Here is a 27,714-nt window from a genome sequence, read left to right on the forward strand (position 1 = left end):
CTTCCTAAGATAAATTCTTAACGAGAGGAATTGCTGAAAGGGTATACATATTTTTAGAAAACTTTGATACATATTGACAGATTGCGTAAGGATGTTTTTAAATTAATGTTCTGTCTCTGAAAATTATTCTCCGTTTTCTCTCTTTTTTTAAGAGATAGGGTCCCACTGTGTTGCCCAGGCTGGAGTGCATTGGTGTGACCATAGCTCATTATAGCCTCTATCTCCTGGGTTCAAGTAATTCTACTTCAGGCTCCCAAGTAGCTAGGACTATTGGCATATTTTGATATTTGTACACAGAGGGTCTTTTTATATTTCCCAGGCTGATCTCTAACTTCTGGCCTCAAACGGTCTTTACGCCTTGGCCTCCTGAGTTAATGAGATTACAAGTGTAAGATACCATCCCTGGCCAATTTTTTTTTTCTTCCTAATTTGTAGCTCTATTGATGTAGATGGAATTTTGATTTTTCTGGAGAGAACATATATTGCTTGTTCTCGTTTGGGTAATTACTTTTTACCCCAGTGTTGAGTTATTTATTTATTTTTAACCTAGATCATCAGTAATGTGCCAGCAGACAGCTTGATTCGTACAGAGCGCCCACCAAATAAGGAGATAGTTCGATACTTTATACGGCATAATGCATTACGAGCTGGTACTGGTGAGAATGCACCTTGGGTCGTAGAAGATGAATTGGTGAAGAAATATTCTCTGCCCAGCAAGTTCAGTGACTTTTTACTTGATCCATACAAGGTAAGGTCACTGTTAATTTTTGGACAGCAGGATAAAGCATCATTATTTCTTTGATGGCTCCAGTATATTTATATTTATAGCAGGTTTTGAACTCTAACATCAGATAATGAATTAAAAATTTTTCAGGTATATCTGTTTCATATAGGTTGTGATGTGAGGTTGGTAGGGGAGAGGCCACATTGAATATCTTCCCCAGTTCAATTTATTTTTTATTAGGCTAGCATAATTTAAAAACTCTACATACATGTGCTTTTGTGCCTCAGACCCTTTTTGGAATGAGGTATGGTATAAATACAAAAAGTATTTTGTTAACCAGTTACTAAGAATGAAAACTGATTTTGCATGTCAGACAAGATGATCACATACAGTGGCAACCTTAAAAAGAACCTGGAATGAGAAGCACTGTGTGTGATAGGTTAGTGGAAAACCTAGTATTTTCCTCTTGAAGAGTAATTTTTTTTTTTTTTTAATTTGAGATGGAGTCTTGCTGTGTCACCCAGGCTGGAGTGCAGTGGTGCGATCTCTGTTCACTGCAACCTCCTCCTTCTCAGCCTCCTGAGTAGCTGGGATTACAGGCATACGCCACCACACCCAGCTAATTTTTGTACTTTTAGTAGAGATGGGGTTTTGCCATGTTGGCCATGCTGGTCTCGAGCTCCTGACCTCAAGTGATCTGGCTGCTTCGGCCTCCCAAAGTGCTGGTATTACAGATGTGAGCCACCACGCCCGACCGAGAAGGAATAATTTAAAAAATCATCTCTTTTGATTTTCAAAATACTTTTATGAAGTTATATGTTTCATTTTACAGATGGGGAATTTGAGACCTGGTCTAATCAGAACCAACAGAAAGTGATGACAAAACTTAAGACGCTGGTCTAGGATTTCGATTTTCTTTTCCGTTTCAAACTTTATCTGATAAGGTGTTTTTTTTAAATTTAGGTTTTGAAAGTACTTAATGCTTCTTTCATTGGTAAATTTAACACAGCATACTGGCTGGTAATTTTCATCTTGGTCTCTGGGCCAGAGTAGAATCAGAAAAGGGCTCTTGATCCATTAAAACTAGGTCACATTTCCAGGATTTCTTTTTTTCCCATTTCATTTAATTATGAAAATATAAAGACATCAAGTCATAACAACTAAATTAGCTCAGTTATCTTAAGTTGATTATGATGACAAAAGCATATTGAAAAATAATTTTGTTTCTCCAAAACATAGTAAAGACCTCCAGTCATAGTTTTAGCACTTAGCGATTTTCTTATTCTAGACCAACAAGATAAGTGGTGTCTTCTGTTAGGCTCTTTAAATTTTTATTATTTGCTTAAAAGGAAAAATTTAGAAAGCAATTGGCTTTTTCTAGTTCAGGAGTAAATTTTCCATGGAACTTATAATTTTTTCTTAGATGTTCGTTTTTGTTTATTGAAGAGAAATTTGAGTTCACTGTCGTTTTGTTGCCACAGAGTTTGGAACCATGATTCAACTTTCTCTGGTCTTCACATGAGATTACTGTCTTAACTGTATGAGAACTCTATGAAACCATCTCTAAATGGGTTTTAGACTAATTCTTGGATTACTTGAGTCCTTAAATATTTTCCTCTTTTCTAATCTTACAGCTCTCTTTATGTATTTTAGTTTAGTGATTCAAGTATGTTAATAATGTGAAAGACTCTTTTTATGGGTAAAAGATTTTTTGAGTTTCTTAAGACATAAAAGCCAATCCACCCTTATTTCTTACTTTAGAGACAGGGTCTTGCTGTGTTGCCCAGGCTGGAGTGCAGTGGGACAATCACAGTTCACTGCAGCCTGAAACTTCTGGGCTCCAGTGATCCTCCTCCCTCTGTCTCACTGGTAGCTAGGGACTACAGGCATGTACCACCACGCCCAGCTGATCCACAATTTTTGTAGGAGAGAGAGACTAGAACTCTGGGAACTTATAACCTGAAAGGTAATTTCTGAAGAAATAAGCTTCTCCCAGAATTTCTAGTGGGGGCTTAAATTACTAATGTTATGAAATTTGGCTATAATTTAGGTTGAAACTAGGAAATGGAAGCTTGCTTAGAGTAAAATGCTATAAGAGGGCAGTGATTTTACTCAGAAAACTTAAGACTCATGTAAAATACTGGTTTACAGAGTTAAAGGCTTATACTCAGATTTATTATTTGTTTTCCCTATCTTAAACAATAATTTCTTTTTTTTTTTTTGTTTTTTTTGAGACGGAGTCTCGCTCTGTCACCCAGGCTGGACTGCAGTGGCCGGATCTCAGCTCACTGCAAGCTCCGCCTCCCGGGTTCCCGCCATTCTCCGGCCTCAGCCTCCCGAGTAGCTGGGACTACAGGCGGCCGCCACCTCGCCCGGCTAGTTTTTTGTATTTCTTAATAGAGACGGGGTTTCACCGTGTTAGCCAGGATGGTCTCGATCTCCTGACCTCGTGATCCGCCCGTCTCGGCCTCCCAAAGTGCTGGGATTACAGGCTTGAGCCACCGCGCCCGGCCTAAACAATAATTTCTTATTTCCCAATACTACTTGACATGTCACTGATTGTTTTCTGTATATAAGCTATGTTTTTCCTATTTATAAAATTAGTATTTTGGCTTCTCAGCCAGGGCAAAACATAGTAAAGAACACAGATGGTAAGTAGAATTTAAAACATTGCTTTGGATTCTCTATCTAGAAGAAATTTAAAATAATCTGTTGAGGATTAAAGTTGATCACATAGGACCCATCCATCCAAAGGCCTGGGATATTTTCTCTCTCTGTATACCCTTTGGATTTTGTAGAATTTAATGTTCTGTCAGGCTCTGAGTACATTTACTGTAGAGAGAGACCAGGCTTAAAGAGAGGGAGTTCTGAGCAATAGTTTTAGCAGGCCGGGCGTGTGCTGGCTCACGCCTGTAATCCCAGCACTTTGGAGGCCAAGGTGGGTGGATCACTAGGTCAGGAGATCGAGACCTCTACTAGAAATACAAAAAATTTGCAGGGTTTGGTGGTGGGCGCCTGTAGTCCCAAGCTACACGGGAGACTGAGGCAGGAGAATTGCTTGAACCTGGGAGGCGCAGCTTATAGTGAGCCGAGATTGCGCTACTGCACTCCAGCCTGGGTAACAGAGGGAGACTCTGTCTCCAAAAAAAAAAAAAAGTTTTAGCAAGGGATCCGTAGGGAGGGCTTACGTGGGAGAGAGGAAAATTATGTAAAGGTGCAGGAATTTTTACCTGAGTACTTAATATGATGATGAGGGTGTGTTTGTGGTTTTCCAAATTCTTTCTAGAATAAAAAATTACTTGAGAATAAGAACTACCTTGCTTATTTTATATCTTGTAATGTTTAGTATAGTATGTTGCATATAATAGGTAACTGGCTATTCATTTCTTGAAGAAGTTCCATTTGTTGGAGAAAAATGCCACTGACATTTGGACTTTAGGGGCAGCATAATTTTTTGTAGGCCCAATGACTTGGAGGAATGATTTACAAGGAAGTTGGGTGATAACTGTCATCCAAGATGAAATCTGCAGCTCATTTTCCTCTTGTAATACATTGAAGCCCTGTTTTGTTAGTCTCTCCATCATGTTTGAGCTCTTATTTTAGACTGATAAATCCTAGTAGGGAAACCTTTGGATTAGAGGCATAAGAAGAAAATAACACTTTAAGACATTTGGAATCCTGCACGAGTTTAGCCTTGTTCTTAATACATTTTAATATTTTATTTTGAATAATTTTATACAGGAGAGTTGACAAACCCTACTGAATTTCCATGTACTCTTTAATTAGATTTCCTCAGATGTTAACATTTATCATGTTCGTTTATCATTCTCTCTCTCTCTTTTTTTTTTTTTGAGGTAGGCCTTTACACTATCTCCCAGGTTACAGTGCAGTGGAATGATCATAGCTCACTGTAACCTGGAACTTCTGGCTCAAGCAGTCCTCCCACCACATGCTTCTGACTAGCTAGGATTACAGGTGCTCACCACCATGCCCAACTGATTTTTGTGTTTTTTATTTTTTGTAAAGATGGAGTCTCACTCTTGCCCATGCTGGTCTTGAGCTCCTGGTCTCAAGTGATCCTCCTGCCTCAGCCTCCCAAAGTGTTGGGATTACAGGCACAAGCCACTGCATCTGGCCTAATCTGCTCTCTACACACACACATGAATTATTTTTTCCTGAGCCAAGTGATTTTCCAGGCAGGATGCCCTTTTATGGAATATTGGAATATGGATTTCTTTAAAACATTGATATTGCTAGCTCACACTTGTGTAATTCTAGCACTCTGGGAGGCTGAGGTGGGAAGATCACTTGAGTCCAGGAGTTCAGGACCTTCCTGGGCATCATGGCAAGATTTCATCTCTACAAAGCAAAACAAAAAATCAAGGATATTTTCTAACATAACTACAGTAGAGTTGTCGAAATAAAGAAGTTAACGTTGAAGTAACTCTATTATCTGATCTATAGTTTTTACTCACATTTTCCCAATTCTTCAGTAATCGCCTTTTAACCAAAAAACAATTTTGTTTTGCTTTAATAGGATTCATTGTGCTACCATGTGTCACGTGTGTTACATTTACTTGTCTCTTTGGTCTCTTCTAATCTGGGACAGTCCCTCAGCTATTCTTTGTCTTTCAAAACCTTGACATTTTAAAATAATAGAACCCGGTTATTTTGTAGAATGCTCTTTGATTTTGGTTTATTCATGATTAGATTCAGGTTACGAATATTTGGACATAAGAATTGATGTATTCTCAGTGCATCATGTAACGAGGCAGTGACATAATTTTGTCCATTGCTCATGGTATTGCATATTTTATTTTATTTTTTATTTTTTTGAGACAGGATCTTGCTCTGTCCAGGCTGGAGGAGCAGTGGTGCGATCATAACTCACTTCATTCTTGACCTCTGGGCTCAAGCGATCCACCTACCTTAGCCTCCTAAGTAGCTGAGACCACAGGTGTGCACCACGAAGCCCAGCTAATTTTTATTTTTAATTTGTTGCAGAGACAGGATCTCGCCATGTTACCCAGGCTGGTCTCAAACTCTGGACTCAAGCAGTCCCCACTCCCCTGACCCTCGAAGTGTTGGGATTACAGGCGTGAGCTATCATGCGTGGCTGATCGATCTCTCTTTCTCTCTCTCTCTCTCTCTCTTTCTCTTTCTCTTTCTCTTTTTTTTTTTTCTGAGACACAGTCTCGCCTTGTCACCAGGCTGGGATGCAGTGACGTAATCTCGGCTCACTGCAACCTCCGCCTCCCGGCCTCAAGCAATTCTCCTGCCTCAGCCTCCCGAGTAGCTGAGACTATAGGCACCTGCCACCACACCCGGCTAATTTTTGTATTTTTAGTAGAGATGGGGTTTCACCGTGTTGGCCAGGATGGTCTCAATCCCTGGACCTTGTGATCCACCCGCCTCGGCTTCCCAAAGTGCTAGGATTACAGGCGTGAGCCACCACACCTGGCCTGATTTTTCTTTGAATGAAGTCTCACTCCTAAAGTTTGTTTGTTGTTTATGGCTGGGTGTAGTGGCTCCTGCTTGTAATTTCAGCACTTTGGGAGGCTGAGGTGGGAGGATTGCTTGAGTCCATGAGTTTGAGACCAGCCTGGGTAACATGGTGAGACCCTGTTTCTACACACACACAAAAAAAATTAACCCAGTATGGTGGTGTGTGCCTTTAGTCCAGGCTACTTCGGAGACGGAGGCAGGGTGATCCCTTGAGCCCAGGAGGTCAAGTTTGCAGTGAGCTATGATCATGCCACTGCACTCCAGCCTGTGTGACAGACAGAGTGAGACACTGTTTTGAGGGGAGGAAAAAAAAAGTTTGCGAGTTAGGGATTAGAACAGAAGTACTTTAAAATGTAAATTATATTGTTGAAGGAATGCTTTGCTAGAAGAAAAAAAAGTGAAAAGCAAATTATATTATTTTGAAAACAGTTTAAATACATTTTATAGTAACAAATTTTGCAAATTTGCTAATAAAGGCATATGGAAATTGAGAAAAGCCCGCTATTTGAGTGTTGTCCTCAAAGTTCTAACATGTTGCCTTGGGTGAATGAGAACAGTTAGATAAGAATCAGACTAGAGATTGCCAAGGTTTGCTAATTTAGGGTTTTGCTGCCTAGATTATATTGCTTATTATTAAATTGTATGCAGCATCTGAATGAGCTACTACAAGTAATTTCTTTCATTTTTATTGTATTTTTAATCAAGAAACAGGAGTTGCAGACAGATATTTGTGGTTGTGGTGAGTTTCAGGTGACAGGAACAAATGTAAAATTGTGGATGCTCTTTTCCTTTCAACCTTCCATGCTGCTGAGACAGTCATAAATATTTATTTCTGTTTAGCAATTAGGAAGGGCCTCTGCCAAAAATTATACTAGTAGTAATCCAGGTGTCCTTTCTTCTCCCTCCCCATCCGCTCATCTGGTAGAATAACTGTGCTGAGTGGGGGATAGGGAGCACCGTTGGCGCATAAGTGGTTTTATACTTTTTCAGATCCCCCTGAGTCCAGCCAAGCTGGCTCCCATTTGGCTGTGACTGCCCAGCATGCCCCATGCTGAGATGATCCAGTTACTGAAGGACTGCTCACGTGGGGAGCCGGCCTATTGGGAGGGGGTTGGGTGAGTTCATTTCTTTCATTTTTAAGAAAAAAACAAACAAAAAAACATGGTGTGGCTTGCCACAAAAACACACCTTATGAATAAAAATGGATTGCTAGACTCTCATGGCTAAGCCATCCCACCTTTTTCTTGTGTCATTTCTTCATGCTACTATGCTTCTAAGTGGAAGAAGTTTAAAGAACCTTATGAAAAATGTGAGTGATTTTTCTTTTAAAATAGAACTATAATCAGTAAATAAAGAAGTGTCCCAGTTATTGTAACAGGCCCTATTAAAACATACCTATTTAAAATGCTAAAAATGAAACTTAGTCTTTTTAGCAATAAATTTCATTTTAGGATAACTTTAAATATATAATCTGTTGTTCTGAGCATTAGAAAAAATGTCCGTCTCTATGTGTATACTCTGAAGATTTTCCAAGGCTGACTGAAGAAGGTTGTTAACTTTTTGGGGGCACACATTTGTTCTTATTTCTTGTCAGGGTAGTAATGGGTCTTGCTCTGCAATTTGGATGGCCTCTGCCATATTCTCTTTGGAGTACTGATAGTATTACTGTCCATGAGGAGATTGGAGTCTTAAATAAGTTATCTTGGCTTATTCTTCCTAGCATTTTGTGAAATGCAGTTCTGGGAAACTAGAATGAGGAAATTCTGCATCTAGGGAAAGTAATCCAGGAGTCATGGATAGGGTTTATATGTTGTAAAGCTGTAAAGCCTCTTTGTCAGCCCATTCTAATGATGATTTTTGGGGATTGGGGAACAACACATTCCAGTTTTAATCAGGCAACAGAAAGTCGGGCAGAGGAACAATAACCTGCAGTTGCCTGGAACTCTTCAAAGGCCAATGGGCCTTTAAAGTTAGATAACTTAGCCAAAAGAGGGATTTGTTAAGTATATCCTACTCAGTGCAGGCCATGTTTTTTTCCTCTGTGTGTAGCCATGGTTCTGTGGGCTCGTTTCTCTCATTATATCTTCAATGTTTAAGTCTTAATTGGGGCCTGGCTGGGTGGCTCATGCCTATAATCCCAACACTTTAGGGGGCGGAGGTGGCAGATCACCTGAGGTCAGGAGTTCGAGACCAAGCTGGCCAACATAGTGAAACCTGTTTCTACTAAAAATACCAAAATTAGCCGGGTGTGGTGGTGCACACCTATAATCCCACCTACTTGGGAGGCTGAGGCAGGAGAATCGCTCGAGCCTGGGAGGTGGAGGTTGCAATGAGCCAGGATTGCGCTACTGCACTCCAGACAAAAAAAAAAGAAAAAAACTTAAATGGCTTTATAGTACAGCTTATTTGATTTTACTAAACTTATTTGCTTTTCTCCTAACAGGAGCATAGGTGTTTTACTCTGTGATCTCTGGGATTTATCTCACCTTAGCCATTTCCCTGTACCCTTTTTTAAGGGGCTCATAATTCTATATTCAGTAATTCTTACCTGTTTTCTTGCCTGTAGTCTCATCTCAAACTAGCCTGACCTACTTGTTGTCTTTAGACTACTTCTTTACGTATTGCTCTTTTCCGGTTAGTCCCTTCTGTTCAAAAACTGGATGTTCATATTTGTGAGTGCCATTGATGGGCTTAGCTGCTTTTGGTAATAATTACATATTCTAGAGTTTCTCTAGTCTTTTCCCTAATCACTTAAAGCAACAGTTTTCCTCTGAAATGGGCTGTATTTTGGATTACTTGGTATTTTCAATTAGTTTGCATTTTAGCTGTCAGGCGTTTTTCTTCGTAATTATCTTTTTTAAAGTGTTCCACTCATAGAGTTTGGTTTTTCTTTTTTTCAATGCACATTTAAAAAGAGAAGCAGTGGTATCGTGACAAATGGACCAGACTGTAACCTGTTAACTGATTGTGTATGATGGAGGTGAGGCATGGGAGGTTTGAGGAGACGAGATGTGTATCAGTAGAGTGGGAACATGAGTGGACTAAAGGAACACACTGTTTACTAGGTGATGTGGAGGACCTATTTGAGGTGCCTGGCAATGAATTTAAAGTGAGACTACTCACTTTTTTTTTTTTTTTTTTTGAGGCAGAGTCTTGCTCTGTCACCCAGGCTGGAGTGCAGTGGCATGATCTCAGCTCACTGCAAGCTCCGCCTCCCGGGTTCATGCCTCAGTCTCCCAGGTAGCTGGGACTGCAGGCGCCCGCCACCACGCCTGGCTAATTTTTTTGTATTTTTAGTAGAGACAGGGTTTCACCATGTTAGCCAGGTTGGTCTCAATCTCCTGACCTTGTGATCCGCCCGCCTTGGCCTCCCAAAGTGCTGGGATTACAGGCGTGAGTCACTGCACCTGGCTGAGACCCCTCGCTTTTATTGTATCTATTATTTTAGCCGTGTTTAAGCTGAACATATGCAGGGCAGGAGTAAATAGAGTGAGTTAATCAGGGTTATGGCTTTTCCAAGTAGAATAAGAGAGACGAGGGAACTATAGGTTTATGTGAGACGAATTATCATGATTGACTAAAATTTAATCTGGGTAAAGCAAGACATGGGGGTTAGGGTGGTGAAAATGTAATAAAATTAATGGGTTTAAGGTTCTGGTGAGATTGAAGGACTGTAGAGTTGCGGGACTAGAGGGAGTGGATTTGGAAGATAAGAGGGTATGTTCAAAGGAGAATGGTGTGAAATTAGTCATGGGAATGAATTCTCTTTTTTTTTTTTTTGAGACGGGGGTCTTGCTCTGTCCTCCAGGCTGGAGTGCAGTGACGTGATCCTGACTCACTGCAATCTCCTCCTCCTGGGTTCAAGTGATCTCGAGCCTCAGCCTCCTGAGTAGCTGGGGTGACAGACATGCGCCACTACACCTGGCTAATTTTTGCATTTTTAGTAGAGACAGGATTTCACCATGTTGGCCAGGCTGGTCTCCAACTCCTGACCTCAAGTGATCCACCTGCCTTGGCCTCCCAGAGTGCTGGGATTACAGGTGTGAGCCACCGCGCCCGCCAGAATGTGTTCTTAAAAGTGTGGGGTGGCCAAGTAATGTGGCATGGTGGCGCATGCCTGTAATCCCAGCTACTCAGGAGGCTGAGGCAGGGGAATCACTTGAACCTGGGAGGCGGAGGTAGTGGTGAGCCGAGATCGCGCCATTGTATTCCAGCCTGGGCAAAAAGAGCGAAACTCCGTCTCAAAAAAAAAAAGTGTGGGGTGAGGACAAAGGGGAGTTTGAGGCCCAGGTCAGGAGGTGTCTTTATCTGTGAGCAGTGTTCACGTTCTTACACTAACTGTTGCTTTTATCAGAAAATGTGCCTTAGAGTTTAGACAAAAGTGCTTTAAGCAGTATCATTTCTGCTTAAAAGCGTAAAATGCCCTGAATAGTAACCAACAGTGAAAGGATGAAAATTCATTCTTGTTTCAAGAACAGTGCATTTTAAACTTTTCAGATACTGCCATTTTGTCGATCATATATCCTTAATCTGGGGTCCATGGATGGATTCTCTGAAATTGTATGTGTAGTTTTTGTCTAATATTTCTGGTGGAGGGGTTCACAGATTTTGTTTAAATATTTAAGAACCATTAATATATATAAACAGAGAACTAGTTACATAGCAAAAATGTCTAATATTAAGTCTGGATGTCAAGGGAATTTTGTGTTGACATAGTAAAAAACCTTAGCTAACGTTCATGTCTTTGCTTTTTTCAGGGACAAAGTATCTATGAAGAGATATGAATATGTAGCTTTACCTGAATAGCTGGGGAAGAGGGCCTTTAAGATGCTTAAATGTTGCTTAAGTTAGTTTTAGATTTTAAAATTAATTTTGCTCCTATTCTTAAATTCTAGTATATGACTCTCAACCCTTCTACTAAGAGGAAGAATACTGGATCCCCAGACAGGAAGCCCTCAAAGAAATCCAAGACAGACAACTCTTCTCTTAGTTCACCACTAAATCCTAAGTTATGGTGTCACGTACACTTGAAGAAGTCGTTGAGTGGCTCGCCACTCAAAGTGAAGAACTCAAAGAATTCCAAATCTCCTGAAGAACATCTAGAAGAAATGATGAAGATGATGTCGCCCAATAAGCTGCACGCTAACTTTCACATTCCTAAAAAAGGCCCACCTGCCAAGAAACCAGGAAAGCACAGTGACAAGCCTTTGAAGGCAAAGGGCAGAAGCAAAGGCATCCTGAATGGACAGAAATCCACAGGGAATTCCAAATCTCCCAAAAAGGGACTGAAGACTCCTAAAACCAAAATGAAGCAGATGACTCTGTTGGATATGGCCAAAGGTACACAGAAGATGACGCGAACCCCACGGAATTCTGGGAGTACACCTAGGTCCTCTAGTAAACCTCATAAACATCTGCCTCCTGCAGCCCTACACCTCATTGCCTACTACAAAGAAAATAAAGACAGGGAGGACAAGAGGAGCGCCCTGTCCTGTGTTATCTCCAAAACAGCTCGTCTTCTCTCTAGTGAAGATAGAGCTCGTCTCCCAGAAGAATTGCGAAGTCTTGTTCAAAAACGCTATGAACTTCTAGAGCACAAAAAGAGGTGGGCTTCTATGTCTGAAGAGCAACGGAAAGAATATTTGAAAAAGAAACGGGAGGAACTGAAAAAGAAGTTGAAGGAAAAAGCCAAAGAACGAAGAGAAAAAGAAATGCTTGAGAGATTAGAAAAACAGAAGCGGTATGAGGACCAAGAGTTAACTGGCAAAAACCTTCCACCATTCAGATTGGTGGATACCCCTGAAGGGCTGCCCAACACGCTGTTTGGGGATGTGGCCATGGTGGTGGAATTCTTGAGCTGTTATTCTGGGCTACTTTTACCAGATGCTCAGTATCCTATTACTGCTGTGTCCCTTATGGAAGCCTTGAGTGCAGATAAGGGTGGCTTTTTATACCTTAATAGGGTGTTGGTCATCCTCTTACAGACCCTACTACAAGATGAGATAGCAGAAGACTATGGTGAATTGGGAATGAAGCTGTCGGAAATCCCCTTGACTCTGCATTCTGTTTCAGAGCTGGTGCGGCTCTGCTTGCGTAGATGTGACGTTCAGGAGGAAAGCGAGGGCTCAGACACAGATGACAATAAAGATTCAGCTGCATTTGAGGATAATGAGGTACGAGATGAGTTCCTAGAAAAGCTGGAGACCTCTGAATTTTTTGAGCTGACGTCAGAAGAGAAGTTACAGATCTTGACAGCACTGTGCCACCGGATCCTCATGACATACTCTGTGCAAGACCACATGGAGACCAGGCAGCAGATGTCTGCAGAGTTGTGGAAGGAGCGGCTTGCTGTGTTGAAGGAAGAAAATGATAAGAAGAGAGCAGAGAAACAGAAACGGAAAGAAATGGAAGCCAAAAATAAAGAAAATGGAAAAGTGGAGAATGGGTTAGGCAAAACTGATAGGAAAAAAGAAATTGTGAAGTTTGAGCCCCAAGTAGATACAGAAGCTGAAGACATGATTAGTGCTGTGAAGAGCAGAAGGTTGCTTGCCATTCAAGCTAAGAAGGAACGGGAAATCCAGGAAAGAGAAATGAAAGGTAAAATTTCATGCTGAGAGAAAAGGGGAAACTCTGTAGAAGATAGTAAAAGAAAGGAAATTATTGAGGTAATGGTAGGGTCTCTGTTTACTTATTTCTGTATGTAATAACCTGGCACCTATTGGTATGTATTTTACTTTTTATTCTATTGATAATTTCATATTTTAGCTGGAGTGTTCAGCCTGGCATTCTGATTAGTTAATAAGTTAGTGTGATGTTGGCATCTTTTCTGGGTTGAATAAAGGACCAAATCTACACATAAGCATAGTGGAAACAACCTAGGACTCGGGAGTTGACTGACCTGGGTTCAGATCCTAGCTCTGACTTAGCTGTACAATGTTCCTTTGGGCAAGTTACTTACCTGTGCCTCACTTTCCTCATATGCTTGATAAGATTGTTGTAAAATTGGTTGACAGGATATTTGAAGCCCCTAGCACAGTCACCAACTCAGATTGTCCTTTAAGTTGTCCTTTAAGTAATCTGTCCTTTAAGATTTAAGAACTTGGCCGGGCGTGGTGGCTCAAGCCTGTAATCCCAGCACTTTGGGAGGCCGAGACGGGCGGATCACAAGGTCAGGAGATCGAGACCATCTTGGCTAACATGGGGAAACCCCGTCTCTACTGAAAAATACAAAAAACTAGCTGGGCGAGGTGGTGGGCGCCTGTAGTCCCAGCTACTTGGGAGGCTGAGGCAGGAGAATGGCATAAACCCGGGAGGCGGAGCTTGCAGTGAGCTGAGATCCGGCCACTGCACTCCAGCCTGGGCGGCAGAGCGGGACTCCGTCTCAAAAAAAAAAAAAAAAAAGATTTAAGAACTTAAAAATTTTGGGCTTTGATGGCACCATCAAATCTGAACTTTTAAAAAGCAGCTTTATTAAGAAATAATCAACATGCAGTATAATTAGTTCACTTATTGTGTATGAGTTAGTGTTTTCAGTGGATTCACAGATAATGTACAACCATTGCCACAGTCAATTTTATAACATTTTTATCAAATCAGAAAGAAACCTACCCATGAACTGTCATTACCCCATTCACTCATCCTCCCCAGCCCTGAGCAACCACCAGTCTACTTTGTCTCTACAGATTTGCTATTCTAGATGTTTTCTGTAAATGGAATTGTATAATAAATAGGTAGTCTTTTGTGACTTTCACTTAGCTAATGTTTTACATGCTGCAACATGAATGAATCTTGAAAACATTATGCTAAGTGAAAGAAGCCAGTCACAAAATAGACTACCTCTATTTAGTTCCAAAACCTTTTTTTTTTTTTTCCTGAGAGGTTGGAGTGCAGTGGTGCAATCTTGACTCACTGCAACCTCCGCCTCCTGGGTTCAAGTGATTCTCCTGCCTCAGCTTCTCGAGTAGCTGGGATTATAGGCACGCGCCATCATGCCTGGTCAATTTTTGTGTTTAGAGACGGGATTTCACCATGTTGGCCAGGCTGGTTTCGAGGTCCGGATCCACCTGCCTTAGCTTCCCAAAGTGCTGGGATTACAGGTGTGAGCCACTGTGCCTGGCCAGCCACCGTGCCAGGCCAGCCACCGCACCGCGCCTGGCCCCAAAACATTTTTAAAAGAAAACCCAAAAGTCACTCACTTCTCCCCTGTCCCCATCCCCCGGCAACCACCAGTCTGTTCTCTGTGTCTGTGGATTTACCTATTCTGGATATTTCATGTAAATGCAGTCATGTAATATGCAGCCTTTTTATGGCTGGCTTTTTTCACTTAGCATGTTCTCCAGGTTCATCCATGTTGTAGCATGTGTTAGTACTTCATTCCCTTTTGTGGCTGGATAATATTCCATTATTTGGATATACCACGTTTTGTTTCTCATTCATCACTTGATAAACATTTAGATTGTTTTCATCTTTTGCCTGTTATGAATAATGCTGCCATAAACATTGGTGAATGAGTTTTTGAGCAGTCATGTACTTTGATTTCTTTAGAGTTAATACCTAGAATGAGATTGTTGGGTCATATGGTTATGTTTAACCATTTGAGAAACTGCCAGACTGTTTTCCAAAGTGGCTGCACAATTTTACATGCCCGCCAGCAGCGAATTAAAGGTTCTGACTTTTCTCCGTCCTCATCAATACTTGTTATTTTCTGACTTTTTGATGGTAGTCATCCTAGTGGGTGTGAAATGGTATCTCATTGTGGTTTTGATTTGCATTTCTTTGATGGCTAATGATGTTGAACATCTTTTCATGTGTCTCCTGGCTACCTGTGTGTCTTTGGAGAAGTAGTAATTCAGATCATTTGCCCATTATTAAATTGAGTTGTTTATTATTGAGTTGTAAGAGCTCTTTATATATTCTAGATACAATTCTCTGTCAGATACCTGGTCTACAAATATTTTAATCTATTTTGTGTGTTCTTTCACTTTTTTTTTTGTTAATTTTTTTTGGGAGACAGAGTTTCACACTTTTTTGTGCCCACGCTGGAGTGCAGTGGTGTGATCTCGGCTCCCTGCAACCTCTGTCTCCTGGATTCAAGTGATTCTCTTGCCTCAGCCTCCCAAGTAGCTGGGATTACAGGTGTGTGCCACCACGCCTGGCTAATTTTGTATTTTTAGTAGAGATGGGGTTTCACCATGTTGACCAAGCTGGTCTCGAACTCCTGACCTCAGGTTATCCGCCTGCCTCGACCTCCCAAAGTGCTGGGATTATAGCTGTGAGCTGCTGCGCCTGTCCTGTCCTTTAACTTTCTTAGTAGTATCATTTGAAGCACAAAAGTTTTTTAAATTTGTTGAGGTTCATTTTATCTGTTTATTCTTTTGTTACTCATAGATTTGATGTTAGATTTAAGGATCTGTTTCCAAACCTGGGGTCATGAAGATTTACTCTTGTTTTCTTCCAAATATCTTGTAGTTTTACATCTGAAATTTACGTCTTTTATTTTCAGCTAATTTTTATAGTGTAAGGTAAAAGTTCAGCTTTATTTTTTTGTGTGTGTGTGGCTCTCCAGTTGTCCCAGTGTCATTTTTTGAAATGGTAAACCTTTCCCCATTGAATGGCCTTGACAGACTTGTCAAAAATCATACGACTCTAGGATACGTTAGCTTATTTCTGGACTCTGAATTCTATTTCGTTGATCTGTATGTCTGTCTTTATGTTAAAGCCACATTGTGCTGATTACTTTGTAGTAAGTTTCGGAATAGGAAAGTGTTGATCTTCCAGCTTGTTCTTTTTCAACATTTTCTTTTTTATTTTATTTTGAGACAAGGTCTCATTCTGTCACCCAGGCTGGAGTGCAGCAGTGTGATCTCAGCTCCCTGCAGCCTTGACCTCTTGGGCTCAAGTGATCCTCCCACTTCAGCCTCCCGAGCAGCTGGGACTACAGGCGTGTGTCACGCCTGGCTAATCTTTTTATTATTTGTGGAGGTTGGTATTAAACCCCTAAACTCAAGTGATCTTCCCGCTTCAGCCTCCTAAACTGCTGGGATTACAGGCCTGAGCCACCACACCCGGCTTGAATAGTTCTTTTATTAGAAAATGTGTATTCCTTTTAGAATAAATTTTAGTTTACACTACCTTAAGGTCATTGAAATATTTTTACATATAATGCATACTGTGCCTGAGTACACATATATAATATGTACTTTCCATTTTATTTATTTGTTTGGATACAGAGCATTGCTCTGTCGCCCAGGCTGGAGTACAGTGGTGCGATCTTGGCTCACTGCAACCTCTGCCTCCCAGGTTCAAGCCATTCCTGTGCTTCAGCCTCCTGAGTAGCTGCAATAACAAGACGTCCGCTACTATGCCCAGCTAATTTTTGTATTTTTAGTAGAGATGGGGATTCATCATGTTGGCTCAGCTGGTCTCAAACTCTGACCTCAAGTGAACCGCCTGCCTCAACTTCCCAAATTGCTGGGATTAAAGGCGTGAGCCACCGCCCCTGCCCATTGTATTTACAATTTTAAAGACCTGTGAAGATCCAGGCTCTGTGGCTCACGCCTGTAATCCTACACTTTGGGAGGCCGAGGCGGGTGGATCATGAGGTCAGGAATTTGAGACCAGCCTGGCCAACATACAAAAAATTAGCTGGGGGCGCGGTGGCTCACGCCTGTAATCCCAGCACTTTGGGAGGCTGAGGCGGGTGGATCACAAGGTCAGGAGATCAAGACCATTCTGGCCAACATGGTGAAACCCTGTCTCTACTGAAAATACAAAAATTAGCCTGGTGTGGTGGCGCATGCCTGTAATCCCAGCTACTCAGGATGTTGAGGCAGGAGAGTTGCTTGAACCAGGGAGTCCAAGGTTGCAGTGAGCCAAGATTGCACCACCGCACTCCAGCCTAGGGGAGAGAGCAAGACTGTGTCTCAAAAAACAAAACAAAACAAAAAAAATTAGCTGGGCGTGGTGGTACGTACGCCTGTAATTCCAGCTACTCGGGAAGCTGAGGCAGGATAATTGCTTGAACCAGGGAGTCAGAGGTTGCAGTGAGCCGAGATCGTGCCATTGCACTACAGGCTGGGTGACAGGGCGAGACTCCATCTCAAAACAAAACCTATCAAGAAAGTATAACTGCGGCCGGGCGCAGTGGCTCACGCCTGTAATCCCAGCACTTGGGGAGGCTGAGGTGGGCGGATCACCTGAGGTTGGGAGTTCAAGACCAGCCTGACCAACACAGAGAAACCTTGTCTCTACTAAAATACAAAATTAGCTGGGTGTGGTGACACATGCCTGTAATCCCAGCTACTCAGTAGACTGAGGCAAGGAGTATTGCTTGAACCTGGGAGGTGGAGGTTGCGGTGAGGCGATATCACACCGTTGCACTCCAGCCTGGGCAACACGAGAGAAACTCTGTCTCAAAAAAAGAGAAAAAAAAGTGTAACTGTACTCCAGATAAAGCAGAATGTAGGTTAAGACGTTCGGCCCTGTTTTATCGGAAACGTAATAATTTCTTCTTGCATTTTTGGACTGCTTTGCTGTGTTTTATATTTATCTTAAGAGAAAGGAAAAGAAGATGATATTCTGTTATTTGTATAGAAACAAAGGACATGATATTAATATTTTACCAAAATCAGTATTTGGATTAGAGTTCAGGTCTTTGGATAACTAGTTCAGTGCTGTAACCTCTGAGTCAGAACTTGGGTCTTGCTTTGGTGACTTGTCCTAAGTTGGTTTATGTTTCTTTGTTTGTGGTCTTGGGAGACTAAACTTTTCCTTCACTGTAATAATTGGGCCATCACTCACTCATTCTCTCTCTCTCTTTTTTATCATTTACCTTTGTACTGTTTTTTACTATAAGCATTGTTAAAAATATACAGTGTCATTTGGGCTAGAAAACTGTTTATCAAAGGTAACAAATTCCATGTTTTAAATGGAATTTATCTTAAGTTTTTAAAGTAACATCTTTAGACAGATGCATTTTCCAGATTCACATCTTATTGTAGATGTTATTGTCAATAAGACAATCAGGGTTAAAAATTCTTGGGGCTGAGTGTAATGGCTCACACCTCTAATCCCAGCACCCTTAGAAGCCGAGGCAGGAGGATTGCTTGAGCCCAGAAGTTTGAGACCAGCATGGGCAAACATAGTAAGACCCTGTCTCTAAAAAAACAATGAACAATTTTTTAAAATTGTGACAATGTATATAGCATTGCTCTGTACTCTGTGGTGTCAGGGTTTGTGACAGTTATGGAAAAACTTTCAAAATTAGTGGGCTGCTTTTGTTGTTGAGGGAAATTTCAAACCTAATTAATGAATAATCAGAAATAAAATTTTTATCATTAACAGTAACTTGCTGAATAATTAGAAAAATAGGTGTTCAGTGTAAAATAATTATTATTCACAAGTGCTCCCCTGCTGTTTTTCAGGTTTTTTTTTCTTGTCTTCAGGGCTGTTAAGCCAAATTACTATCAGATTCCTCAGGACTGAAGTATGTTTTATTTTGAAATAGTTACTTTACTGGTTTTATTTATCATGATCTTTTTGAGGATCCTGTAGGTGCACCTGTCAGAAGATGTTTCAGTTAGTCCCATTTATGGACTGTTAACTATTTCTTCAGGATTGTTTAAAATATATTAAGAAGTGATATTTTGGCCGGGTATGGTGGCTCACGCCTGTAATCCCAGCACTTTGGGAGGCTGAGACGGGTGATTCATTTGAGGTCAGGAGTTCGAGACAAGCCTGGACAACATGGGGAAACCCCATCTCTACTAAAAATGCCAGAAATAGCTGGACATGGTGGTGTGTGCCTGTAGTCCAGCTACATTCGGGAGGCTGAGGCTGGAGAATTGCTTGAACCTGGGAGGCAGAGGTTGCAGTGAGCCGAGATCGCGCCCCTGCACTCCAGCCTGGGTGACAGAGCAAGACTCTGCCTCAAAACGAAAACAAAAAGAAGTGATATTTTGTAGATAAAAGATTTTGCATTGAGTTAGGGATGAGATGTCACCAAAATTCAAGGAGTGTAGGAGGACTAGATGTTGCTGCCTCACATGTCATTTCTTACAACATTAGAATTAGGGAAAGCAAACTAAGATTTTATAAACAACTGCTGTACACTAGCCACTTTTTACTCCATATTTTATTTAATTTGTAAGAGTGGGATTTACTAGGAAAATATCTGATTGAGTCTTTTTAATAGTGAAACTGGAACGACAAGCTGAAGAAGAACGAATACGGAAGCACAAAGCAGCTGCTGAGAAAGCTTTCCAGGAAGGGATTGCCAAGGCCAAACTAGTCATGCGCAGGACTCCTATTGGCACAGATCGAAACCATAATAGGTCAGTTCCTCAAGCGAATTTTTGTTTTCTTTAGGACTATTTACATTGCTGTTAGTTATGAAAATTTCCTAAAGTACAAGAATAGGCAAGCTTCTCTCTTCAGTTTTCCATTTCTATTTGGAAACAGAATTGTTGATGATTATTGAATATTAACTGCCAAATGCTAGAGTTGCAAGTTAAGTAAAACATACTCATGCCCTTGAAGATACCACAAGTAGGAAGCTTAAATGATGGTGATAGGTGAAATGTAATCCAAATACAAGTCTTTAAAAATGATAATAGGTTTTAAATGCATACATTTTGTAAAACCTAAAGAAGGAGAAATATTAGTAGTTACACAAATTGGGGCTGGGCGTGGTGGCTCACACCTGTAATCCTAACACTTTGGGACGCTGAGGCAAGAGGATTGCTTGAGGCCAGTAGTTCAAGACCAGCCTGGCCAACATAGCGAGACCCTGTTTCCATTGAAAAAAGAAAGAAGTGACCGGGCGCGGTGGCTCAAGCCTGTAATCCCAGCACTTTGGGAGGCTGAGGCGGGCAGATCACGAGGTCAGGACATTGAGACCCTCCTGGCTAACCCGGTGAAGCCGTGTCTCTACTAAGAAATATAAAAAACTAGCTGGGTGAGGCGGCGGACGCCTGTAGTCCCAGCTACTCGGGAGGCTGAGGCAGGAGAATGGCGTAAACCCGGGAGGCGGAGCTTGCAGTGAGCTGAGATCAGGCCACTGTACTCTAGCCTGGGCGACAGAACGAGACTGTCTCAAAAAAAAAAAAAAAAAGAAGTTACACAAATTACAGACACTAAACTAGTCTCCAGTTTCAACATTTCTCATATACTTTGATTTACCTTGCAATTTTTATCTGTCTAGAGTTCTGAAGAGGAAGAATTCCGTAAACTGTGGTTTTGAATGCTCAATGATACTCTGTAATTATCTTCTCCAGCAGTAAAATCATCCGGCAGTCCTGATCTATTCATTGTCTTACTAATACTGGTTGTGATTTGTAGATACTGGCTCTTCTCAGATGAAGTTCCAGGATTATTCATTGAAAAAGGCTGGGTACATGATAGCATTGACTACCGATTCAACCATCACTGCAAAGACCACACAGTCTCTGCTGATGAGGATTACTGTCCCCGCAGTGAGTATATCTGTATATCTAAGAGTGAGTTCACCCTGCTCTAGTGGGCTCAACATTAAGGACTGCCTTTCCTCTGTCACTTTTTCCATTTGCAGAATTTCTTTATTGTGGTCTTAGATCAATTTGAGTGACATGGGTAGGTGTGAAATGTGTAGACAGAAGGAAAGAAACCCACATTTGATTACTACCTTTGTTCTAAGCATAGTGTGAGAAGATGAAGAGCTTGAATATTAGGATATTTGGGTATTAGATTTTATAGGAGCAGTTTTCAAACTTTGTCCCTTGGAAGCCTTTGTAGGTGCCTCAAGGGCTGAAACTGAGGTATGGGGGCTAAGAAGGGCAGTGTTGCATGTCCTCTTCTACTTTTTTTTTTTTTTTGGAGACGGAGTTTCACTCTTGCCACCCAAGCTGGAGTGCAGTGGTGCGATCTCGGCTCACTGCAACCTCCGCCTCCTGGGTTCAAACAGTTCTCCTACCTCAGCCTCCTAGGTAGCTGGGACTACGGGTGTCTGCCACCACATCTGGTTAATTTTTGTATTTTTAGTAGAGACAGGGTTTCGCCATGTTGGCCAACCTGGTCTCAAACTCCTGACCTCAGATGATTCACCCACATCGGCCTCTCAAAGTGCTGGGATTACAAGTGTGAGCCACCGCACCTGACCCTCTTTTACTGTTAAAATTAATTTAATCAGTGTTTATGCTGAATCTATTTGTGAAGCAGTTTTTCATATGTTAGGGGTACAGCAGCAAAGAAGACAGATAAGGTCTTAAATGCTAGGGGTATAGCTGCAAACAAGACAGATAAGGTCCTTACAATTCTTGTGAGGAGAAACATAGCAAATACCTAATGAAGAATGAGTGACTGAGAAGGGATCATGTAGGGACACTGGTAATATTCTTTCTCTTCATCTGGGTGCTGGGTATATGTGTTCAGTTTGTAAAAGAAATACACAGTGAATGGTTTTCTGAATATATATTCATCTTCTTAAAGTGTATGTATTGAGTATATTTCGAGAAAGAAATTAAACAAATTTTAATTAAAAAAATAAGATTCTTAGGTTAGCTCAGGTTTTCTCAACCCCAGTGTTGCTGACATTTTGGGCTAGATGAACCTTTTTTTTTTTTCTCCCACCATGACACTGATGAGGAAGATAGTTTTTTGTACTGGGAGCTGTCCTGTGCATTCAGGAGCTTCCCTCTACCCACTGGGTGGTAGCAGTGAAAACCAAGTATGTCTCTAGATCCTGCCAGATGCCTATGGCAGGCAGCGGTGCTCCCTGTCGAGAATCACTAGGTTAAATGATCCATAAACTTCTTTCAGCTCCCTGTCTGTAACCTAATGAAAATTGCTTATGTGTTGGTGTCATGTGGGAGGTAAAGGAAAAAAAAGTTGCTTCCTGAGTACTAGATTCTTGTGCTTCATTGATAAATCTTTATTTTTTTAAAGTAACTTTTCATGTTAGAGAAATTCCTAACTCAAACTTGAAACTCACAAAATTGTTAAGTAAGAATACTACTAATTTACAAAAATAAACATTCCTTCAAATAAAACTTCAAATTTAAGGTGTTTGTATGTTGAATTATATTGAGCATAGATTATGTCACTTGTTAGAACAATCTAGTATTGGTAGACTTCATGAACACTCAGGTGAGGGCAGTTAGATTTGAGAGCAGTAACTGTGGAGCCTGGATGTTTAGATTTGGAAGAGATTTCAGTGGGATGAGGGAGTGTTACTTTATAATGTGTCCCTAAGACAAGGTTGGGGACCCAGAACCTTCATTTCTAGAGCATCCTGGTGGATGTTGTTTCACGTTTTCCAGTTCTAGAATGGCAGTTTCTATTTAAAATTACCCAGCTGAGGCTGGATGCAGTGGCTCATGCCTGTAATCCAGCACTTTGGGAGGCTGAGGCAGGTGGATCACTTGAGCTCAGAAGTTGAAGACCAGCCTGGCCAACATGGCAAAACCCCGTCTCTACAAAAAATACAAAAATTAGCTGAGTGTGGTGGCAGGTGCCTGTAATCCCAGCTAATTGGCAGGCTGAGGCAAGAGAATTGTTTTAAGCCCAGAAGGCAGGGGTTGCAGTGAGCCAAGATTGTGCCACTGCACTCCAGCCTGGGTGACAGAGCAACATTCTGTCTCAAAAAAAAAAAAAAAAAAAAAAACCCCCAACTGAAAAGACTAAACAAGGTTATGTGTTAGTAGTATTGCAGAGATGTTTCAGGTTAAAGCGGGGAGAATGGGAAAGAGAAGAGAAACAGTCATAGTATGCAGTAAGGCTTATTGTAAGGTAAGGCTTATTGTAAGCTAAGTATTGTGATGACTGGCCAAGAGTGGTGGCTCACACCTGTAATCCCAGCACTTGGGAGGCCAAGGTGGGCAGATCACCTGAGGTCAGGAGTTCGAGACCAACCTGGCCAACATGGTCAAACCCCATCTCTACTAAAAATGCAAAAATTAGCCAGGCGTGGTGGTGCGCGCCTATAATACCAGCCTTTTGGCAGTCTGAGGCAGGGAGAATCACCTGAACCCGGGAGGCGGAGGTGTCAGTGAGCCGAAGGTTTCAGTGAGCCAAGATCACACCACTGCACTCCAGCCTGGGCGACAGAGCAAGACTCTGTCTCAGAAAAACAAAAAACAAATATTGTGATGAGCTAAGATAGGCTTTGATAAATTGGCTCAAAATATATATATGTTAAAGTTATGTATCAGTATATAGGAACTGATTTACAAAAAAGTTAGTTGTATTATTTGCCACTTGAAACCTCCAAGGATGAGTCTATGGTATTTATGTATTCTCATTGCTTCTGCTTCACTACAGATGCCTTTGCTCTTAACATCATGTAAAAGGAGTAAGTTCTTTATTTTGCTTTGATATAAAGATAGTCATTCTTCATTCTAAGTTGCAGTACTTTTAAACTTTGGAATTGTGCAGCGATTCCACCTCAGAGAGCAAATATCTGAGATAACATGCTGTGTTTAAGATACGTAAGAGAAAGTAGCATCTATTATACATGAAGATATATTTGATATTTCACAGGAACCATCTGTGTTGTTACAAATTATTGAATTTGGCACTGGGTACTGCTTAGGTTTGAAACTAGCAATTGGGCATTTACTGTAGTCAACCTAATATCTCAATTTTTCTTAGGTAAGAAAGCAAACTTAGGTAAAAATGCAAACATGAACACACAACATGGACCAGCAACAGAAGTTGCTGTAGAGACAACCGCACCTAAACAAGGACAGAACCTATGGTAATGTGAGCATTCATCTGGTTGCTCTTTCTTTTTCCTTTTAATTGTTAAGGAAGAAAGTATTTAGTATAGTGATGCCAGTGAGTTAATAATGCTCAGGATACTTTGTGTGACTTTGATATTTTGGGTACCAAAACTTCTTGCATTAGCAGACCTGATTTTCGTTAAGAAGATACTTGTTTTTTAAGGGTTGGAATTTTGATTTTCCCCCCTTGTAATATAACTTTGTGTATTATGTGATGTATCTTATATAGCAGTAAAAATGTAGCTTAAGTTTGGTTGGGAATAGAAGTATTTAAGATTTTCCTTAACTTTTATTAATTAACAAATTGTGTGCATAGCCGTTAGTTTCCTTTGTGTGCAATTCTGCTTTTAGGCAGTGAGCTAGGTTTTAGAGGATCCATTCTGTGACTTTAACTGTGATCATCTTTGGTTTAATGACGTTTCATTTTTGAATTTTAGGTATAGGTTTACTCTCTGGAGGGAAAGGGACAAGTATGCTAATTAACTTTATAAAATTTCATTTAATATTTTAATAGGAACCATATTGGCTCCAGTGTCCTAGCACAGAGTTAACATTAGTCATCATGAAAATAGTAAATTACTTAATTCTACTTCTAGATAGTAAACTGTGAACACATTTGGAATTCTGTTCTCCCAAGTCCCACTACCAACTCTAGATCCCTTGCTTAGTGTTTGATTTTGAATTTTTTTTTTTTTTTTCAGAGTTATCAGGTCTGTTTTGCCCCTACAGGTTTTTATGTGATAGTCAAAAGGAGCTGGATGAGTTGTTAAACTGTCTTCACCCTCAGGGAATAAGGGAAAGTCAACTTAAAGAGAGACTAGAGAAGAGGTAAGAGGTTTTCATCTTACTCGTCACATCTTACTTCTCTTTAGCATTGGATATAAATATCTGAGGGGTTTTTTTTATTATTATCCATTAAAGTTACTAAAGTAAAATATTTTAAATGTGTAACCGTTTTGTGTTCATATTGCCTGATATTTTCTTGGCACATTATGCTTATTGGAAAAATATGCCTTTGGCCATCTATATGTAGAGTAGCAGGATTATGCACTAAAGAACATGTGCCAGCACCAAGCTGTGAGCCTCATGGTTGTTAGACAGCTTTGCAGATGCAGGCCCAGATGGGTGGGTGTCCAGAAGTGTTCTGTCAATATTCAGAAGAACCAAAAGGTGGAAACAATGGCAATGACGATCAATTGATGGAATGGATAAATAAAATTTGGTATATATCCAGGCCTTGTATGGTGGCCCACACCTGTAATCCTGGCATTTTGAGAGGTGAAGGTAGGCCAATGTCTCGGCGTCCAGGAGTTTTGAGACCAGCCTGGGCAACATAGAGAAACTCTGTTTCTACAAAAAATACAAAAATTAGCTGGGTGTGGTGGTTTGTGTATGAAGTAGTCTTAGCTACTTGGGAGGCCGAGCTGAGTTGGTCACTTGAACCCAGGAGGCAGAGGTTGCACTGAGCCAAGATCATGCCCTTTTACTCTGGCTTGGCCTGGGTGACAGAGTGAGACGCTATCTCAAACAAAATGAAACAAAAAATGCCCAAAATTTAGAATATTCAAATAATGGAATATTATTTAGCTGCAAAAAGAAATGAAGTACTGTTCTGTGCTACAACATGGATGAACCTAGAAAACATGCTAAGTGAAATAAGTCAGACATCAAAGGCCACGTGGTGTATGATTTCATTCAAATGAAACATTTAGAATAGGCAAATCTATTTCAAACAGAAAGTGGATTAGTGGTTGCCAGAGGATAGGAGAAGGGAAGAGTGGGAGTGATGATTGCTAACAGGTAAGAGATTCCTGCTTGGGGTGATGAAAATGTTTTGGAATTACATAGTTGTGGTGGTTCTACAACAAAAACCACTGAAGTACATGCTTCAAGTTCGTGAATTTCATGCCATATGAATTAAAAAGAACCAAAAACCCTGTTCTGTCTACAAAGTAGCATCAACTCCATCTAAATTTGCGACTGCCATTGTTGTAGACATTTCTATCAAAGCCAGGATAAGATTTTGGCTTAATGCCACCTCTTATTTCTGACTCTGCTCAATTTCACAGTTGAGTTTAGGTTTGATGGAAGAGGGAAGGAAAATGTGATTCAGTACATACTCTACACCATTGCCAGACTTTTGCGAAGGAAAATAGGTACATAATACTGATGTTAGTCCACTGCTTAATGTGTAAATTAATTAAAATTGCATTCAGAATTGTGTTGTCTGAATTACAGATGTGTCTAGGCAAATTAAGAAAGACAAAGGAGGGCCGGGCACAGTGGCTCACACCTGTAATCCCAGCACTTTGGAAGGCGGAGGCAGGTGGATCTACAAGGTCAGGAGTTCGAGATCAGCCTGGCCAACATGGCAAAACCCCGCCTCTACTAAAAATACAAAAACTAGCCGGGCGTGGTGACGGGCGCCTAGTAGTCCCAGCTACTAGGGAGACTGAGGCAGGAGAATCGCTTGAACATGGGATATGGAGGTTGCAGTGAGCCAAGATCGCACTACTGCACTCCAGCCTAGGCGACAGCGACACTCCATCTCAAAAAAAAAAAAAAAAAAAAAAAAAGGAACAAAGGAAAATGTCAGTACACAGAGCCCCAAAGGAATATAGTTCTATGATGTTCCTTCTCTTTGGGCAGCACATTTGATGCTGCGTGTGTTGAATTGAAAGGACCTGTTTTGTTCACTAAATATGAAGATTGATTCCTACCATTAAAAGCTTAGAAGTGGTTGGGTGTGGTGGTGCACACCTGTAATTCCAGCAGTTTTGGAGGCCTAAGGGAGAGGATCACTTGAAATCAGGAGTTTGAGACCAGTCTGCACAACATAGCAAGCAAGACCCCATCCCTACAAAAAATAAAAAAAATTAGCCAGGTGTGGAGGCACATGCCTTGTAATCCCAGCTGTAGGCTCAGGTCGGAGGACTGCATGAGTGCGGAAGTTTGAAGGTGCAGTGAGCTGTGATGGCACCTTTGCACTCCAGCCTGTGTGACAGAGCAAGACCCTGTCTCAGGAAAAAAAAAAAGAAAAAACACCAGGGAGAGGTGAAAGAGATCTAAGTAAGTTTTCTAGAAATAAAATGTTAAGTAATTGAAATTTAAAGAACATCTTCAAAAGGTTTCTTTCTTTCCCTTTTCTCTTGTCCCAAATCTTCTAGATACCAGGACATTATTCACTCTATTCATCTAGCTCGGAAACCAAATTTGGGTCTAAAATCCTGTGATGGCAACCAGGAGCTTTTAAACTTTCTTCGTAGTGATCTCATTGAAGTTGCAACAAGGTTACAAAAAGGAGGACTTGGATATGTGGAAGAAACATCAGAATTTGAAGCCCGGGTAAGAATATAAGAAAATCCCCCTTGAATTACTCATGGAAACTCAATCTGAAGTTGTTCCCTGATGCTGTTCTTGACTTCCCAGCATGACCTTCCTGGAAATCAGATGTTTGGATTTGTCTTGGAAGATGTGTATGGAACCAAAAATACTTTACGTACATGTATTTTTTCCTTGTTATCTTTTGCTGGTATCCAGAAAAGCTTAATAATTGGCTTACAACCTTGGTATGAAAAGAGCTTTGCTACTAAGGTGGATGAAAACTGATTGTAGAGGCTCTAGTCATACAGCATCATTTCACATCTTTCCCTTGCGATGCCTGTGCTTTCAGGTGTAAAACATGCTTGTGTATCCTGCACTTGCCCATTCTTCACACTCAGTCAGCTCAGA

The 27,714-nt window shown here is 40.9% G+C and overlaps 1 protein-coding gene across 2 annotated transcripts in view; it reads left to right on the top strand.

Moving 5' to 3' along the window:
* The window catches only part of BAZ1B (bromodomain adjacent to zinc finger domain 1B), an 83,496-nt gene that overhangs the window by 32,117 nt on the left and 23,665 nt on the right, over positions 1–27,714 (top strand). For both annotated transcript variants that reach the window (XM_025378532.1, XM_025378533.1), the window contains exons 6-12: positions 551–748; positions 11,125–12,826; positions 19,422–19,560; positions 20,567–20,700; positions 23,852–23,957; positions 24,712–24,810; positions 27,150–27,327. In XM_025378532.1, coding sequence (XP_025234317.1) covers positions 551–748; positions 11,125–12,826; positions 19,422–19,560; positions 20,567–20,700; positions 23,852–23,957; positions 24,712–24,810; positions 27,150–27,327 — 2,556 coding nt within the window. The remainder of the gene's footprint in view (positions 1–550; positions 749–11,124; positions 12,827–19,421; positions 19,561–20,566; positions 20,701–23,851; positions 23,958–24,711; positions 24,811–27,149; positions 27,328–27,714) is intronic.

This window comes from Theropithecus gelada, chromosome 3 (assembly GCF_003255815.1).
Source record: "Theropithecus gelada isolate Dixy chromosome 3, Tgel_1.0, whole genome shotgun sequence".
In the NCBI taxonomy this organism is placed as follows: domain Eukaryota; kingdom Metazoa; phylum Chordata; class Mammalia; order Primates; family Cercopithecidae; genus Theropithecus; species Theropithecus gelada.